The following is an 18,071-nucleotide window of genomic DNA, read 5'->3' as shown; positions in this document are numbered from 1 at the left end:
GCCGCCGGTCAGAGCTACCGAGCCGCCGGTCAGAGCTGCCGACCCGCCGGTCAGAGCTGCCGACCCGCCGGTCAGAGCTGCCGTGCTGCCGGTCGGTGCCGCCGGTCGGTGCTCCGGCCCTCCCCCCATCTCCCTCCCTCCCCCGCCGGCCTCAGTGAGGAGCCTCAGCCGCACGGGATTTGCGTTAAATGCCACATTTATTTCAGAACCGAACAAGCCTCACGTGCGCACGGACGGCCGGGACCCGCGGTACCGCCACCCTCACCGCCCACCCCGGCGGGAATCGCAGGGCGGGCAGTGCGGCCTCCCTCCCTCCCTCCCACTCCTCAGGCCCGGCCTGCCCGCCGGTGCCCGCCTTCCGTGCCACCGCTGCCCTGTGGAGTTTCCTTTCCGGTGGGGCTCCCAGTCCTGCCTAAACCTCCGTTTTGTGTTCCTTGTCCCGGGGCGGTGGAGGGGATGGGTGCCAGGGTCCTGACCAGGAGCGCGGTGCTGGCCAGAGTGCGGCTGGTAAGACGGCAGGGGTGGCCCTTGTGCCGGGGACAGGCGCGGCAGCATCTGGCGGGCAGCCCTTTCTCCTTTGGCCCCGATCCCCAGCCGAGCCGCCTGCTCTGCAGGTTTGCTGGCCTCAGGCACGGTTCGGCTCTGGCTAGAGGAAGCCCTTCCCCTGGCTGCATCTCGCCTGTGGCACAGGTAGCACGGTCTGGCCCTGGCCAGTGAACCTGTGTCTGGTCCCTGACAGACACGGGTCCCATCTCTGCCAGAAGCTGCCTCCACGCTGGAAGAGCCTCCCCTTGCCCCTCAGGCACCCACTGTTGCCATCCTTAGCCCCTTGCATTGAAATTTAGGATGGTACCAACTAGTCCTTGTCCAGGGCATGGGAGCCAGGATGTCACAGCCTGGAGCCCTGTATTGCCCCAGCTCAGCCTCTCTGTGCCTCTGGGCTGGCACCTCTTCCTCCATAAAGGGCATGAGTTGGCCTCCAGGTCTCTAAAATGGATCACAGGGAGGAAAATAGCCCAGTGTGATGGGGAGCGTGTCCTGGGTGGGAGAGCAGGGCTGAGAGGAGCAGCCCCAATGCAGCTTTGGGCTGTAGCAATGGGGTGAGATGCCCAAGGAGCTGTGGTGAGGCCAGGCAGAGCTAGCACGTGCTCAAGAAGAATCCCCAAGCCCTTTCTGTGATGTGAAACCCAGGCTAAAGGGCGCCTGACGTGCAGTGAGGGGGCCCGTGCAAACCTCAGCCCACCTGCGACGTCCCTACCTGTCCGTGCCCCCCACAACACAAGTGTAACGAGAAGACAGCACCACGTCCAACACACGCACACACACACACACACACACACCCCACAGACAGCGCAGGGAGTGCGGCAGAGCCAGGGCACAGCCGTGCTGGACGAGGGACAGCAAAGCTGGAGGGGTGCCTGGGAGATGCTCTCCTTCCTGCCTGGAGCTGTGCTGGACCACTGGCCACTCGGGAAGCCCTGAATGAAAACATCTACCCATGGGTGAGAGGCAGGAGAAGGAGGAGAGGGAGAGCTGCTGCTGGAGGAGGTGGGAAGCAGTGATGGCTGGAGGAGGTCTTTTCAGCAAAGACACGTCTGACATGGGAAGCCCCCAGATTAACGTGCTGATGGAGGCAGGGGGAGGGGAGGTGGGTGTTCACTTCTGCAGCAGAGGAAGAGGAGTGAGAAAACACCAGTTACAACAGAAAAAAGAAGCCCCACCCCGACACACCCAGGCCAGCCTCTCCCCTGCCCCTTTGGCCTGCTTTGAGCCTGTTGTCCTGCTGGGAGTAGAAGGGATGTGCAAGCCCTTTTGGGGAAGGGCAACGAGGATGCTGTTGGTTGGGATGGTTGTTCCTAGCCCCAGCTCCTGGAGAATTTTCCCATTCCACCTGAACCTCCACACTCCCTGCAGGGATGGGACCCTTGGCATCCTGCCCTAAGAGTGGGAAATCCCTTTGGACAAGACACCTGGGCTGGGATAGTGGAGGTGGCCCATGTTCTTTTGGTTGGAGAGAGTAGCCCAGCATAGGGTGGCAGGCAGAGCCATTCCCAGAGCTCTCCTTTTCCCTCTGGTAGGACCAAGCTTGAAAGTGCGGTGACCCATCTGCATGGATGTGGGTGCCTTGGCCAGCTGAGACAGCAGGCTCCTCCCTCCCAGAGGTAGATGGGCAGGTAGGAATTGCCTTCTTTAGGTGGGCTGTCCAGCCACTGCTCGGAGGAGAAGTTGTTTAAGCTGCAGGGGAGGGCAAAGCAGATGGTTGGGGAAGGGCAGGGAGCAAGGACAAGAGCTCCGCTGCCACCGGGCACAAGCCAGGGATGTACTGGGGAAGGCATCTCCCCAGCCCACCACCAAGGCTCTCCCTTGTCTGGGGGAGGCATTGGCCAGGGACCAGGACTCAATTTATGGGATTTTTGTGATGTAAATAGAAATAAATACTTTATAAATATAATCTTAGAGTACTGACACCTGATCTTAGTCTGCTGTCTCTTGCAGAAATATCAGTTAATTAGGAAGTCCTAAACTACCACTTTCCCTTCGCCTGGGGGCAATTCCTCCTGCTCTCCCACCTCTGAGCTTTACTGAATTCCCACCTCTGTAGATCAAAGACCAGCTTTTAGCCAAAACTACCCTCCTCACTCCCTCCCCTCTGGTAGGGACCTTTTTGGAGCGTTAGATGGTGTGATATGAAGGTCACCCATGGGAGGACAGGCAGAAGATGGCACAAGCACAAGGAATCCTGCCCAGGCAGGTCCAGGCTTTTGCAGCTACAAACGGAAGTGAGTTTCCCCTGTGAAGGTGTGAATCGAGACAGATCCTTCCATGGAGCAGAGAGCTGGGGCAGCAGATGGTGTGAGAGATCAGACATTAACATGGGGAGTCTTCAGACAGAATCAGCTATCTTGATCCTGTTGGCAGACGGATGAGGTGGAAGGTGTTTTTCAGGTTAGATTCTCATCTGGGCTGTTCTCCTTCTGGACAGCTTGGATCTGATTTGGAAAACAAGGGACAAAAGGTGTTAGAGACGTGGACAAGGAGAGGTGTGGACTCCCAGGTTTAGTGTCCTGCCTCCAGGCTGATGCTTGAATCCAGACAGAAGTGGAGGGACACAGAGTTAATGTCTCTTTAGCCAGAGCATGCACGTTTCTGTGCATTTACTCCTACTCCCCTAGACCTGCCACTTAAGATGCTCTCAAGAACTCCATGAGATGGTCTTGTTGAGGAATGAATACATTTAGTGCAGGTAGCTCGGTGTGCAGCTGCAGTTCCAGCCGCAGGTTGAGCTCTGGGGTGAGGGGCTGTGAACTGCTGACCCTTTGCATAACAAAGGACACAGGGACCTGTGGCCAAGGTGGGTGAGGGACACTGACACACACAGGAGGAGCTGAGGAACCCAGACTTTCATGCCATTAGACTGAAAGGGTATAAAAGCCCAGGGTTTCCTTTGTTGGGGTCCCTCCTTGGAGGCACCCAGCTCCAGCTGCTGTTTTGTTATTGCATCATGATTAAATTATTTTAAGGATCAAGATGTCTGAGATTCTGCTATGAGAAACTGGTGACCGAGCCTGTGAGGAAAGCTTGTCTGAGTGTGAGTGTGGTGAGTGAGAGTGAAGCAAGGCCACTTTCAGCTCACTGGAACCTCCCACTGTGAAGGGGTCTCAGTCCCAGCTCAGGTGGTGCAGGTGTGACTTCCAGAGTGGCTCCTGGACGGTCAGATAGGAAGGTTTCCTTAACAGTCTCAAAAACTCTGTGAGACAGTCTCAACAACAGTGACAGGCCAGTATCCCTACCACCAGGCATGGATGTTGCTTTGAGCTCAGCATAAAAGTGCTTCTGTACCAGCTGAGATCTGGCCCTAGACTGAAGCATTTAAAAGTGGAGGAGCTGAAAGCAAAATCAATATGTTCCAAGTTTTGCCAGCTGACAGCCCGTCCAGGCACAGGTCTGTAAAGGAGATGCTCCCCACACCCGTCTGGGGGCTGCATCAGGGAGAGCACTGGGAGCAGGGTAGGGAGCATGCTTGGCTACCTGCAGACCCCCACCAATGGCTTCTCTGCACCCTCCTTCCCCCCTTGTGCCCAGTACCTTATGGATCCAGCCAGGAGAGGGTTGAAGGCGTAGAGCCAGTCGTGCATGTCTTTGTCACTGCTCGCCTGCAGCAGGATGCCCCGGTGCTCCGTGCACACCGCAAACGTGTTCGGGGTCTGCCGAGGGAGAGCCGGGGCTGAGTCTCTTGCTCAAGGGGGTGCATGGAGCGGGGTTGGCTCCCAGTGCCCTACCTTGAGCATGGCCTGCTGGTCCTCACTGTACTCCACCTGGGCCTTGGAGAGGTTGAGTATGGCCCTCTCAACTGCATCCTTGTCCGAGTTGTAGATGTAGACGTATGGGCGCCGAACCACCACGAAGCGCTTCACCCACCCATTGGTGTGGGGCTCCAGGAAGTGCAGGTAGCCCTTTTTGGAGACGATGGGGCTGCAGAAGGGACCAAGGTCAGGGTGGGATACAGACCACGAGGAGGTGGCAATGCTAGGGCATGGTACCACCTGCCCATAGGCGCTCCCCTCGTTGGCTGCCCCAGTCACTCCTACCTGACTCGGATCTCCTGGATGTCAGGCACCAGCAAACGCTGGGGCTCCTTCTCCTCCTCAGGTCGGCGGGCTGGGGACTTCTTCTGCTCTCCTTCTACCACAGGCTCCAGGTCAGGGCTGTCTGCCCTGGAGGAAACCTGCTGGGGTCTGGGGAAGGAGGAGAGGCTGGAATGTAGGAAGAGTATGGCTGGGAAATATCCATAGGCCAGGACTGTGTCCCAGTGATACAGCTGCCCTGCTTGGGGAATGCCACCAGAACTCCCCCGCCAGCTTCTTACCTGACCTCCGTGGCATTGTAACGTCCTTCCACCAGTGATGGGCAGGTCGAGGAGGGGGTGAGAGTGGTGACCCCAAGAGCTGACATGGAGGGGTCTCTCATCAAGGTCACGGACATTTCAGACAGCTGTGGAGGAATGGAGATGTGGACTAGAGTTTCTGCGTAAAGCCAGGCACAGGCTCCTGCTCATATGGGGAGAAGCAAGACCCCTGGCTGGCAAGGTACACTCCTGGCATAGTCCTTAGAGCCACCAGCTCTGGGAATACCAGGGCAGGCAGAGGGAGCAGAGACCCTGGAACAGGGATGACTTGTGCCATAGTGCCCATCTAGCCCCTGCCCAGCCATTCCCCCAGGCACACACCCTTCCTGGCCCCCACAGAGCCCGTGGCAGCAGCATTACCTTGCTCTCACTGGCGCTAATGCAGACATGGCTGTGGCTGTACTCCCTGTTGAAGGTGTGCGTGAGCAGGCGCAAGCACTGCAGAGAGAGGAGAAGGACAGTGGGGCACGAGGCACCTTCCTCCTCCCACTCCTCTTGGGCTTGCTACTGCCACAATCCCCAGCTGCCCAGTGGAAGCCACTTCCTGGCTTCATCCCCACAAGCCGGGGATGCTGCAGGATGGTACCTTCACAGCCAGCTCCTTCTGCCTCTCGCTGGGGGTTTCAGGGGGTGAGGTGCGGCCCTCAGGGGCCCCGTCGGCAGAGAGTGGGGAGGAGACGCAGGAGGTGCTTCGGGACTCAGAGTCCTCACCGGAGCAGGGGGACAGGGTCTCCAGACCCAGACGCTGGGTCGTCTCCAGCTTCTCACGCAGTAGCAGGTAGTGCCTTGTCTTCTCCACCTAGGCACAGGCACTCAGGCTCAGGAGTGGCCCCCTTCCCCCTCCCCAGGCCCCCTTAACCCCATCTGCTCGTTAGCTTTGGGTCTGCTGGGGTCTGGCTGACGGCAATTCACAGGAGCGAGTGGCACAGCCCTGCTCCTGCCTCCTCCTTCAACCAAGAGGGCTGTGACACGCAGGGTGGGGAATCTCCCCAGCACCAGCAGGGTGAGGGGCTGCTGAGCTGCCAGTTTCACCATTTCAGCCCATTTCTAGCTCAGGCTCTTACTTCTTGCAGGAGGCTGAGTTTCTCCAGCTCCCACTGATGGTCAAGGATGAGGCTGTCGCTGCGGGGCCGCCAGCCAGCCAGGTTCTCCTCTCCCCGCACATAGGCAACGGAGGTGTCCAGAACGCGCCGTCGCCGTCTCTGCATCCCTGCGGGCACAGACGCACAGCTGGGGGGGACAAATGCACAGCCTCCAAGCCAAATGCCTGGCTGTGCCTCCCAGACCCAGATGAACACCTGGGCAGAGGCGTGGCACCCACCTGGGCTGCCGGCATCGGCCACACGGCAGAGGCTGAGCTCATAGACTCCGGTCACACGATTGCTGTGAGCGAAGAGAGATGAAGCGTTACTGGCTCTGCCCCATCCCCACACCCCAGTTATTTCGCCCAGGCTGCTGGGTGAAAGGAGAGCTCCAGCACTTGGGTGAGGGTTCTCCTGTCCCCAAAAGGCAGGAGTGTCCCGGTACCTCTCAGAAGCCCGCAGGCTGCCGCTGCCAAAAAGATTGCGGATGGAGCGGGAGGCGGGAAGTTTGGCGTCCCGGGAGTAGAAAACCATGCAGAAGTCTTTGGTGATGACAGCGGGCTGAGTACAATTCTCCATCTGCAGCAGGGCAGGGGGGAGGCATCAGGGGGCTGCCCAGCAAGTCTCTCCCACCCCTGTGCCCAGCACTTTCCACTCCCAGGGTCCCACAGGGCCCCCAAGGTACAAGTTGAACCCTGCACTCCATAAGCACTGGCTTAAGAGGAGCTCACACTGGCTGCACCCCAATGGCAGGGGAAATACCAGACTTTGTTGGTGTATAATGACCCCAGCCAAGGTCCTTGCCTCGATGTAGGCTGACAGGGTGATATAGATCTTCTCCCGGTACGGGGTGACACGGTTGAGCAGCAGCGAGTTGTGCATGGAGCTGTCCCACGCCGCCTCAAACTGGTAGAAAGTCCTGCCAAAAAAACACAGCAGGGCAGGTAAAACAACCCCCCTGGAACCTCTGGCGAGCGAGCAAGCAAGGAGATGCCATCATCCCCCCCACAGCGCTGCAGCAGGCCTGCAAGGACACAGAGACATGCATGTGCAGTGGGGACAGGTGGGGACAGCCACTCCAGAGGACACAGGCTCAAAGCAAAAGGGCATAAGGTGTGGTGGGAGGAGGACATGGCACCCTCGAAATGGCCAATGGGGTTTTGGGGAGCAGGGACCGTGGGAGGAGGGGGGGCTCAACTGGGGTGCAGGCAAGGCAGAGCAGGCTGGGAAGGCAAAGGAGGGCAAAGGAGGGTTCATGCCCCATCCCCGTGCTCAGAGCAGGGGGCTGCCATCCCCAGTGCACCCAGGCCAGTCCCCACCCTCCAGCCTGGGGCACACAGCACCCCTCAGCCCCTGCCAGGAGCGGCTGCTGCCATTCAGGTGACAATGGCCAGAAGGGAAAGGAGGGAGGATGCTCAGCACTGAGAGGCTGCTGCCAGCCCAACTCTGGGCGTGCAGCCCCCCCACCAGCCAGGTCCCTTTCCCCAGGGCTGCTCCTGTCTGCCAGCCCTGGGCCCCAGCAAGAAGCTGAGGACCATGATTCGGTGGCTGGCCCTTGTCAGGCTGTCTCCCCTGGCTCTTGGTCTGCCCTCATCGCCAGCCCCATTCTCACCCTGCTGCCTCAGGCCCCTTGCTGTGTCTTCCATGGCTTCCAGGCTGAAAGAAGGAGCAGGGGACACCTGGTCCCACTCATCTATGCCTACAGGGTCCCGGAGAGGACAGCACAGCCACTCAGAGCCAGAGTGGCAGCTGCCCTCCTTGGGTGGGCAATCGAGGGGGGGGGAAGCAGGAGGTGGCTCCGGTAAGAGAGCATGGGGGATCCCCATTTCACCCCATACCGCACTCCAGGGCTCCCTCCCAGGCCAACCCTGGCTTTATGGTACACCCACTCCCCAAAGCCACCCAGAGCTGCCGCAGCCCTGGCTCTTGCCCGAGCGTCCTCAGGAAGCCATGGCTCAGCCATGTCTCACTTCAGCATGTCCCCAAAGCAGCATCCAGGTGGCTGAGGAGCAATTTTAACAAGAGCCGGGGGCAGCCAGCAGGAGCAGGGAGAGGCTCTTAACTGTAATTTCCCTCGCATTAGAAGAAGAGGGAGAGTGACGCTTTCAGAAGGTGTGTAAAATGCATAAAATCCCCTGGCGTGAGACAGAGCCAAGGCAAAGGATTGCTTTGCAGACACAGGTCGCTTGAGAAGAGAGCACTCCCCAAGGAGGAGGAGGAAAAGAGGAGCCTCAGGGGAGGGGAAAAAGAGCAAAAAGCAAAGGGAAGAGGCAAAGGGGAAAGAGAAAAAAGCAGGAGGGACCAGACCGAGCAGGTGCGCGTGAAATACCTAGTGTCATTTCCCAGCGAAATGCTATAAGTGGAAGGCGACCCAAGGACAAACACACACACATACACACACAGAGAAACGACAGGTCAGAAGAGCCCCTTTTGAAGGGACTCAACCCGTATTAGCACTGCTGGCCAAGGGAGCTCCTGCCTAGCTGGACCCCAAATGGGAACCCAAAAGGAGCTCAGTGAAGGCAGACAGAGGCTTACCCGCCTGGGTGGAGACCCTCAGCCTCCCACTTTCCTCACAGTCCAGCACCTCAGAAGCAAGCACATATGCTCCCTATCCCCTTATCCACCCTCATACCATCGCAGGGCAAAGAGCTCCCACCCAGCACAATCCCCTGGGACGGTGCCAATTGGGGGGAAACAGCCATCCTACCACCACCCACACAGCAGATGATTTCTTGGCCCATCCCTTGGTCTACAGGTCTCTCATCACTGTGCTGAGAGACCATGGGCAACCTCTCCTGCAGTGAGGGGCCTGGATCCATGCTGTATTCAGCTGAGAAGGACAGCTCTGCCCTTCAACACCTCTGAGCAGGACCAGCTTTGAGTTACTGTAAAGAGGACAACCTCCCAGGCACAAAGTTATGGAGCCCACCAGAACTCAGGGCATCCCATCCCTTGTCTCCCAGGCACATCCCCCTCTTCTTCTGCCATGAGCACAGCGGTGAGATGCCCTCTCCTCCGGGCCCTCGGCGATGCTCCCATCCAGAAGCTGCTGGCACATCCCCAGCTCTGGTGCCTCTCACCCACACGCCACTCACCAGGCTCACCCAGCAGTCCCAGCTAAAGCCTGCAGTTCTGGAACAGCTGCTGCCCCTTTACACAGGGGTACAACAGTCTGTGCTGTGGTACGGGTGTGCGCCCCCACTGCCACACCTGTGTACAGACACACGCTGCCCGTGTGCCACACCTATACCCACAGGACAACCGTGCACGGGGTGGCCAGCTGCTGCCACACCAACTGCCATTGTCATTGAGTGCCTGGGAGAGGACAGGACATGCTCCAAAACTCCCATTGTCCACACCAGCCCTGCAGCTACTCCAAGTGGCATCAGGGGCCGAGCTGGGGCTGGGGAAGGAGACAACGAGGGTCTGGCACACTCGGTGCCATATGCCAGAGAGATGGGAGAGTAGCGAAGTCGAAAAGCAAGAATAAAACCAAAATCAGGCAATGGGGATGCAGGCGTGCGAGGGGGAGCGGCAGCCAGCCAGAGCGTGGCCCAAACAAACAGCAAAAGGGGCCAAGTGAGCGAGAGGTGCCAGGGCAAGAGGGAGGAGGGATGGGGCATGTGGAGGGATGAGGGGCTGGATGTCCAAATGCTGCCTCCGGCGGGAGTGAGCGTGCCGAGGCAAGGGGGTAGAGAAAGAAAGGAGAGAAGAAGGGGGAGTGGAAAAAAACCCAATGGAAACAAATAATACCTAGGCATATCCGAATCAAGAAACTGCCTGCAAAAACACAAAACAATCACATGGTTAGTGTGGGCTCGGATGGGCAGCAGCAGCTGGGGGAAGCGAGGGGGGACACCAGGCACTGCCCCCCATGCCTCCTCTCTGGGGCCTCCTCTCTGGACACTGGATGCAGGAATGGATGGGTTCTGGGGAGAGAGCTGGACTACTCCCCCAGCCTCCTTCTGAGTGGCTCCGGGGGGCTGGGAAGGCTGCAGAGGGGGAGCTAGAGCTGCTCCAGGCAATGGAGGCTGCGTGGCACAAGGCAGCAAAGCGGGGAACGCAAGCAGCTGGGAGGAGGATGAAGTGGGCACTATCCCTGCTTGCTGCCTTCCTTCTGCCTGGCCTCACAGCTGCAGGGTGAAGCATGCGTGTCTGCATGCGGGGTGGAAGCGGGGGGCACTGCAGCTAGTGCCCTGCGGGCAGCTGGCCGTGCCCTCCTCCCTGCCCAACAATGGGCATGGGCTCCATGGGATGGATATGGGATGGACATGGCATGCACGCCAGCCTGTGCCCCCAAATTGGGGCTGACCCTGAGGCACAGACTCTCTGAGCGTGCAGATGCAAAATCCAAGCCCCCTGTCTCCATGCTCCTCTCCACACCCCAAGCATCCCCTCAGCCCAAGCTGTGTCTCCTTGTCCTGCAGGACCTGTGGGGTGGAAAGCAGAGCAGGAGGCATGTCACTCCTGCCAGGCTACCCTAGACATGCTGAAGATCTCATTTGGCTGCACCTGGGACAAAGTGGCCAGATCAGGAGCTGACAAAACGCAGTGCAGCCCCAAGAGCCTGTGGGTGCCACAGCCACCCAGCTCCCAGCAAAAAAGCCACCATTGCTCCACTGGGCCAGGCCTTCCTCTCCTGACCATCCTTATGTGGCCTCCTTCTGTATCCCCAAGGCTGTGACAAAGTCTCCTGGTCCGACACTTGCACACACACTGACCCCATGACTCAGCTTTGCTGCCCAGGTACTCTGTGCGGGTCACTCTGCCATGTCCAGGAACTGCCTGAGCGTGCTCAGGGTAGCACCTCCCATCCAGAGCCCCATGATTCCCCTTCAAAACACCTTGCCTTGGGACAGGCCTCCTCGGGGCAGTGGTAACCCAAAAAAGAAAAGGGAAAAAGTGGTCCCCATTCCTCACCAGGATGATCCTGCACCAGCAACCACAATGCACACAGCCAAGGACCAGTCCTGCTGCTCCTGGTGCTGGCAGCGACCATCCCCATTTTGTCACAGCTGCTGCACCCACACATTCTGGCCAGACACCCCCACCAGTCCCTGAGTTTCACCAGTAGCCCTGGTGCAGAGGAGAGCTGTGCCCTCTGCACCCACTACTCCCCCTGCCGCCGAAGGACCCAGCCAGGGAGATCTTAAGACATAAAGATCTTCCAGTCCTGCTGCTTTCACACTCTGTCAAATGTACAGCGGGGACACCTCTAAGCAACATGGTCTAGTGGAAGGTGTCCCTGCTCATAGCGGGGTTTGGAATGAGATGATCTTTAAGGTCCCTTTCAACCCCAATCACTCTGTGGTTCTATGATTCCATGACAGCCCCCTGGGTCAGGCAGGAAGGGGTGGGCATCCCCAGAGTCACCCACACCGATGGGAATAGCTTTCCTGCATCACTTCCACACAGATGGGGACCTGCCATGGTCACAAGTGGCCTTTCCAGCAAGTTTGCTGGGAAATGGGAAAAACAGCCTATGTGGCAGTTCCCCCCCAGCCACAGAGGTGGGACGTCCTCCCAGCACTGGCACCAACTGGCTGTGTCAGGCGGTCACAGCTGGTACCAGAGAACAGCACCCACACACAGATTCCCTGTAGTGCTCTCCCCAGCGCATCAAGGCCTGAGGGAGGAGGAGGAAGAGGGCTGGCAGCCCTGAACACCAAGCAGCTCCAGAAAAACCCTGCCTCAAGGCAGCAATGGGTCAGCAGGACCCTGCAGAGGGTCCCAGAGCTCTCCAGGGAAGAGAGGGACTGCTACTTGCCCCCGTCCATCCCTCACCACAGCAGGGGAAGAGCAAGAAAGAAAGCATCACGCACCGGTCATCCTGGGAGGGGTGGATGTACCCGGAGGAGAGGATGTTCAGGGACAGGATGTTGGGGTCAATGAGTGACTCATCTGCTTCTGGGGTGTTCCGAATTCGACCTGCAAACACAGCAAAGGGATGCCTCTCAGATGACAGGCAGTGGCCCTGGGAGGGTCCCGGCAAAGACAAGGGCAGACCACCTGCCTGCAGCCCCCCCTGTCAGAGACAGCAGCTGCCCAGCACTTGGCCATTCAGCACTGGAGATTCTGGTCCAGCTGCCGGACAGGTGGCAGGGGGTGAGGTGTCCTGGTGCCACCTGCCAGGCAGCTGCCGCTTTGCTGTTGCAGGGCAGGAGGGGAGATGAGGCGTAAAGCCCCTCATGGGAATGTGGGAACATGGGAACGTGAAACAGCCCAAGAAGGTGACTTGGTGGGGCTGAAGGCTGGCTTGGCTTACCCACAACCAGCTCCCGCACTTCCTTCCAGCGGATGAGGCTGCCTGTTTCATGCACCAAGGTGACGGTGATTCTCCTCTGGATGCCCTGAGACCCACGAGGCCAGAGAGAAGGGACAGTGGTTAACAGAGGTCCCAGCAGGAGTCAGAGCCAGGACAGCATTTTGGGCAGAGAGTACCTGGTGGAGGAGGAAGGTCCCATGGCACGGCATGCCTCCACGATGGTCCACAACAGCAGGGATGTAGCTGGGAGAGAGGATTGTGGCGTGACACAGAGTCCTGCCAGCCTGCCCAGAGGTGCTGAGCACTTGGCAAATCCCGTTGCCTCCCTTTCCCAGCAGGACTTACTCGCCATTGGCCTCCAGCTCACAAATCTCAAAGAAGACCATCAGGTCGTACTTGCACTGGCAGGGGCCGGCACTGGGCCGAGTCATGGTGCTCAGCTTTGTTGCAGGCACTGCAGTGAGTTGGAAAGACAACTAAGAGGTTGAGCCGACCACTAGGGGCACACGATGGCAGGGAAAGGGCAGAGCAGGCAGGGACCATGGGAACACATGCAGAGGTGGCAACAAGAGCGTCATCCCAGGGAGCTTGCCAATCACTGGCGTGCCTTCTCCCTTGCCTTGCCCAGCATGGAGCACCAAGGGTGTCAGCACGAGGCTGGCCTCACCCATCCCCAGGATGCACACCAAGTGCCTGCAGTCTTGGCATGAACAGATCCCAAACCACACAGTGCAGCTCCAGGGACTGTTTGGGGACAACCAGTGGGAGGCTTCCCTAGTGGTGGTGTGGTGACTGTACAGCCAAACCTCTGCAACTGGAGTTTCAGCAGCCAGTGCTGAGGGGACCCCAACACCCCTGTGGGACGGTGGGGCTAGGTGGACATCTGAGCAACCCAGGACAAAAAGCCTCCTCCCTGACACTCTGCAGGAGGTGAGATGGGGCCTTTGCATCTGCTGAGTATTGGTAGAAATTAGAGTCTAGGGCTTTGGGGTGCTCTGGCCCACAGAACATTTTCTGAGTGTCCCTGCAATCCTAACTGGTCCGTCTGGGGAAGGGAACCCTGAACCCAGCATGGGAAATATGGGCGGGCACAGGAGTAGGGGGCCGGGTTCCGTACCTGGTTTGGAGAGCGGCATCACACGGGGGAAGTGGCGCCGGGACGGCCTCAGTGGGCTGCAGACAGAACCAGCTTGGTTAAAGCATCCCCAGGGATCCCCAAACCTGGCCAACCCCACCTATGCCTTGGGGCCACCCTTTCTCAGGTCCCCAGGCAGCCTGCTGCACCTGGAGCCCCCGGGGCAGCCAGGGGCTGGGGCTGGCCCAGGGGTGCCCACCTCAGGACATCCTTGCAGAGAGGCGGGAAGGGGTGCTGCTGGTAGTGGCCAAACACCTCAAACACAATTGGCTGGCTCTTGATGTATTCGATGAAGGATTTGGTCACCTCCACGGCGATCTACAAGAGAAAGAGCCACCACCAGCACAGTTTAGCTGGGAAAGGGGACAGAGCCAGTAACAGCACCCTCGCGAGGGTGCAAGCCCGTCTGTCCCCTGCATTCTTCACCCATTCCTCCCCCCACTCAGGGACGCTCTCCCCACCAAGACCACTGCTGTGAAATCCCAGCCTTTTTGGGTGGACAGCAGCGGCTTTTGGTCTCTCCCTCACACATCCACCATCTAAGGTTGGCTTAGCTGGGTGGCTGTGAAGGGCTGGGAAAGCCAGGAGGAACCTGCTGCCCTGGGGAGAAGATCCAGCCAATGGCCCCGCAGAGACCCCAGCAGCCACACGGGCAAAGGGGTGGGAGAGCTACGCACATTCTGGACGTGATAGAAGCCCAGTGGTGGTCCTCGTCCCGTGTTCTTCAAGGGTTCTGTCGAAAAGGCCTCATCGTGGCGATGGATGAAGCTGTGGATGCAAGGGAGGTAGCTGGGGGGCTTTGGGATGGGGACATGCTGGAGCAGGGAAGGGAGTGAAGGCAGGAACCAGGACAAGAGCCCGCTCCCCCTGGGGCTGCCGCCTGCACCCTTAGCTGGCACAGCACCCCCCAAAGCTGATGGGAGTCTTTCCCTGCCTTTTGCCAGCAACTGAACAAGGGCACTGGCACATTCCACAGCCCCTGGTTTTGCCTCCCCATCCACAAAGGGCTCACAGGTGGGGGGTAGGGCTTCCTGACGTTCACCACCAGCTCCCAGGCGATGGCTGGAGCATGGTGGGAGATGCAGGGCTGGGGGATACTGGGGTCTCACTTGAACTGGCAGAAGATGTCTGCGTATTCTGCAGAGATGCTGGAGGCTTGCAGGACTGTCACACGGAAAGTGAAGATGCTGCCCAGCTTCAGGTGGTCCAGAGCCACCTCCAGCGGCCCGTCTGGCACAGGCTTCTCAGGGCTGTCCAGGAGAAGGTCCTCTGGGGTCACTGCAGGGATGGAGAGGCCCTTAGCAAGGCAGGGTGTCACCCCTTCAGCGTCTGCCAGCAGCCCCACACTGGGGCAGTGGGCTGTTGATGCTGGGGCGGGTGCAAGAGGCTGTGCTCTGGGGCAGGGGACTGCTCCCAGACTGCCTGTCACACCTCCTCACCTGCACAGGTGTTGTTGTTGACTTCATCAGCAGAGGGACCCAAGTCGCTGACCTGCCCCTGGCCTTCAACAATGCGCAGCTCCTCCTGAGAGGTCCCCGAGCGAGACATCCCCACAGACGGGCACGACTCTGACTGGAACTGTGCCAGAAGTGGGGCTCAGGGATGCTGGTGATCCCTGAGGTGGTCCCGCTTGCACCACTGCTAGCACCCTAGAGCATCAGGGCACTGCCAGCTCTCCCCTCCCATGTTGTGGCAGCCCCTCTGGGACACAGGCAAGAGCAGGGTGCACGGGTGGGTGCCCAAGGTCTGGGGTCTGCCTGATGGTCCCTTTCCCATGATGCCTGCACCTCTAGGAGCCTGGGGGTCCCTGTGGGGAGCATCGTGGTGGCAGGCAGAGGTCTGGGGTCCCTGGGCACCCACTGAGAGCTGGCCCTGCTGTACCTTCTCGAAGTGCTGATCATCAAAGGAGATCTTGGCTGTCCCTGATTGCCGCACACCAGAGCCGTAGTCAGGGGCTTCTTCATCCGCTGGTGGAGGGATGGGAGTGAGCCAGCACAGGGGGTGCAGGGGATGCAAGGGGCACATTTTGGGAGCATTCTCTCCTACCTGAGATGGCCTGGACGGCCACGCGCAGGAAGCCCTTCACCTCACCCTTCTCGCTGACGATGGCCACGCGGTGGACCAGGGGCACAGGGTAGAGGAGGTTGCTCAGGTAGACGAAAGCCCTGCCAGAGAAGGGGGGGGACACACAACAAGGGGGGAGAATGGTCACTGCTCCCACCCGCAGGTCCCCAGGCACGGCTGGCGTGGCCGGCAGCGGCCGGGATCCCAGGTCACCGCTCAGGGCGCGACCGCGGTGCTGCAAAGCAAAACTAAAGAGAAGGCAGCCAGGGCCAGGCGAGGGGTGGGGGCAGCGGGCGGGCAGCGTGTCGCGGGCGGGAGGGTGGGCAGGAGGGCGGCACGTGCCGCAGGCAGCACCACAGAGCACACCAGACTTGCGGACCCCTCCAGCTGTCACCTGCGTGGCAGGCAGGACTGGAGGGGGCTGCACTGGTGCCACCATGAAGCTGGAGGGCAAGAGGACCTTCTCTGTGGTGGAGAGCTGGAGGACTTAGGCAGGAGGTGCTGTGACACAACTAGGGGGTGGCTGCAAAGTCACTGTGGGGAGGACAGGGGCAAGGCAGGGGGAAGGGTGGGTGATGAGGGAGATGGAGGCTGTCAGGAGCAAAGGAGGTAAGAGGAGGAGGTTCTGGACAGAGGCCAGAAGTCTTCAGAGATGAACCTGCTGGGGGTTCCTGGCTCTGGCTCTGCCCTCAGTGTCGCAGGACCACTGGAAGGAAGGCTGCATGGCGTGACTGGCAGCACGGGTGGCCTGTGTCCTCCCTCCCCATCCCTTCACACACATAGCTTTGGGGTCCTGGGCCACCTGCCAGCATGTCACAGGGATGGATGGCATGCCTGGCAGGTCTGAGCCTCCCTCCTGTCCTCCATGGCATACAGGTCACCAATGCTGCCACGGAGAGGTGCTAGGGTCCAACATGATGGCTGCACCATGTCTGTGCCAGCACCTCCTGCCAGGACACAGCTCCCTGTTTCTCAAGCATTTTGGGTCCTCTTGCTGCCTCTCTCCACCTCACTGCCAGCTGTCCAATGGTCCTCTGGCTCTGGCCATGGTGGCATTCCATACCCTCCACAGTGACAAGTCACCTTTGGCGCCGAGCTCCCTGCTGAGAGGTGCAAGCTAGCAGCACTGCTCCCAGCAAGAGGGGGTGTGGGGCGCCCAGCACCTCTCCCTGGGGCACCCACCAGCGTCTTGACACGCAGTGTCGTTGGGTGTTGCGGGGTGGGATGGCGCAGGGGCTGGTCAGGACATCTCTGCTTCAGGAGGCTTCCATGAGGGTTGCAACTCCAGGCGGCTGGCAGCGCTGCTCAGGGCATCCCGACCTCACAGGAATCTTCTCAGACATTCAGTGGTACCCCAGAGTGCCCAGGGGCTCTTGCAGCCCTACATTTGCACCCCGATCCCCAAAGTCCAGAGGTTCCCCTGTTCTGATGACTCCCATTGACCTCCAGCTGCTGCTCAAGGCTTTTTCCATGCAAAGTGTCTCCAAGGTCTCAAGCAGGTGATGCCAAATGAACGTCTCCTGATGGGCCCATGTCACTGCATCTCTTCTCAGATGCTACCAGGGACAAGTGGCTGGACCATGCCAGGGCTTCCTGATGGGACCACATGCTCAGGGAAGCTCTCAGAAGCACAGGGATCTGGGTGCAGCTGCCCACCCAAAATCACAGGGCAGCTGCTGTGAAAGCCGAGGGGTGGAGAGGGCAGGGAAAAGTGGGAAGGAAGTGGGGCAGGCAGGGAGGAGGGGGACAAGTGTTTCACTAGAGGAAGGAGGGCAGGGACACTAACCACAAGATTGGTGAGGTGCAAAGATGGCATGCTCAGACCAAAGAAAAGCCTTTCCAAAGGAAGACAAAAGTGAAATAACCCCAATTTTCGCTAAAGCTTTGAAGAGATAGAGCCAGCAGCTAAAAAAAAGAATAAAAAACCCCTTAAAATAACCAAAATGAAAAAAAAAATAGAAGAAAGGAAAAAAAAGGAAAGAAAGGGAAAAAATCAAAGACGAGATCCAATCATAAACCAATCCAAGCACACTTCACAAGAAATGTGGCCGGCAGAGCTGCTGCAGGGGGAGCCAAACCCAGGGCAGACTCAAAAGAAGTTGGAAGGTGCTGAGCTCTGGGGAACATGCCCCCGGCACAGAGTGGGGCCGCTGCCACAGGGCCTTGTTTGGTTTTTCGAAGTGCCCTTGACAGTTTTGGGGTTGTTTTGATATGTTTTTTTTTTTTTGTAAGGAAAAAAGGAAAAAAGAAAAGAAAAGGGGAAGAACCCAGCTCTTTCGGTCTGAGGCTGCAGGACTCTTACCCCACCTCCACCCTCGCTGCCTGCTCTGGTCTCTCCTCCCCACCACATGGCCTGGCTCTGGCACACTAAGGAAAAGGAGCCCCAGATCAGCCCATTCAGGGAGTCCCAGCCTGGTGCAGAGTCTCTGGGACCAGCTCCTGGCACACACTCCCTTGGGAAAACGCTAGAGAGAGCTGGCAGCACCACGTCCCATTCTGGGGACGGGCATATGGCTGCAGGTTTGGTGGCACAGCCACCTTTGGGGCAGCTGGTGGGCTTCTCCGGGCCAAGACTGATGGAGCCCAGTGGGGTCTCCCAGCCAACAGGTATGAGAA

At 59.1% G+C, this 18,071-nt stretch overlaps 2 protein-coding genes across 21 annotated transcripts in view; both read right to left on the bottom strand.

Moving 5' to 3' along the window:
- The window catches only part of ILKAP (ILK associated serine/threonine phosphatase), a 12,763-nt gene extending 12,089 nt beyond the window's left edge, over window positions 1–674 (bottom strand). The window contains exon 1 of the mRNA XM_027661821.1: window positions 477–674. Within this exon, the coding sequence (XP_027517622.1) occupies window positions 477–674 (198 nt within the window). The remainder of the gene's footprint in view (window positions 1–476) is intronic.
- Window positions 675–2,420: 1,746 nt separating this feature from the next.
- KIF1A (kinesin family member 1A) overlaps window positions 2,421–18,071 on the bottom strand; it is a 38,484-nt gene continuing 22,833 nt past the window's right edge. For 5 of the 20 annotated variants that reach the window (XM_027661751.1, XM_027661754.1, XM_027661759.1 and 2 more), the window contains 24 exons: window positions 15,438–15,556; window positions 15,273–15,358; window positions 14,831–14,969; window positions 14,501–14,669; window positions 14,069–14,159; window positions 13,591–13,709; window positions 13,374–13,429; window positions 12,602–12,710; window positions 12,433–12,499; window positions 12,257–12,341; window positions 11,814–11,919; window positions 9,745–9,771; window positions 8,318–8,341; window positions 6,793–6,907; window positions 6,434–6,567; window positions 6,228–6,289; window positions 5,971–6,116; window positions 5,493–5,705; window positions 5,267–5,344; window positions 4,868–4,992; window positions 4,590–4,754; window positions 4,281–4,473; window positions 4,087–4,205; window positions 2,421–2,990 (listed from right to left, as the gene is read on the bottom strand). In XM_027661751.1, coding sequence (XP_027517552.1) covers window positions 2,948–2,990; window positions 4,087–4,205; window positions 4,281–4,473; window positions 4,590–4,754; window positions 4,868–4,992; window positions 5,267–5,344; window positions 5,493–5,705; window positions 5,971–6,116; window positions 6,228–6,289; window positions 6,434–6,567; window positions 6,793–6,907; window positions 8,318–8,341; window positions 9,745–9,771; window positions 11,814–11,919; window positions 12,257–12,341; window positions 12,433–12,499; window positions 12,602–12,710; window positions 13,374–13,429; window positions 13,591–13,709; window positions 14,069–14,159; window positions 14,501–14,669; window positions 14,831–14,969; window positions 15,273–15,358; window positions 15,438–15,556 — 2,590 coding nt within the window. In that variant the 3' untranslated portion in view covers window positions 2,421–2,947. The remainder of the gene's footprint in view (window positions 2,991–4,086; window positions 4,206–4,280; window positions 4,474–4,589; window positions 4,755–4,867; window positions 4,993–5,266; window positions 5,345–5,492; window positions 5,706–5,970; window positions 6,117–6,227; window positions 6,290–6,433; window positions 6,568–6,792; window positions 6,908–8,317; window positions 8,342–9,744; window positions 9,772–11,813; window positions 11,920–12,256; window positions 12,342–12,432; window positions 12,500–12,601; window positions 12,711–13,373; window positions 13,430–13,590; window positions 13,710–14,068; window positions 14,160–14,500; window positions 14,670–14,830; window positions 14,970–15,272; window positions 15,359–15,437; window positions 15,557–18,071) is intronic. The other 15 variants (XM_027661758.1, XM_027661762.1, XM_027661766.1 and 12 more) reach the window with 7 other exon arrangements.

Source organism: Corapipo altera, unplaced genomic scaffold, assembly GCF_003945725.1.
Source record: "Corapipo altera isolate COAL_440 unplaced genomic scaffold, ASM394572v1 175, whole genome shotgun sequence".
NCBI classification, from domain to species: domain Eukaryota; kingdom Metazoa; phylum Chordata; class Aves; order Passeriformes; family Pipridae; genus Corapipo; species Corapipo altera.
This window is presented reverse-complemented; position numbering and strand designations above follow the sequence as displayed.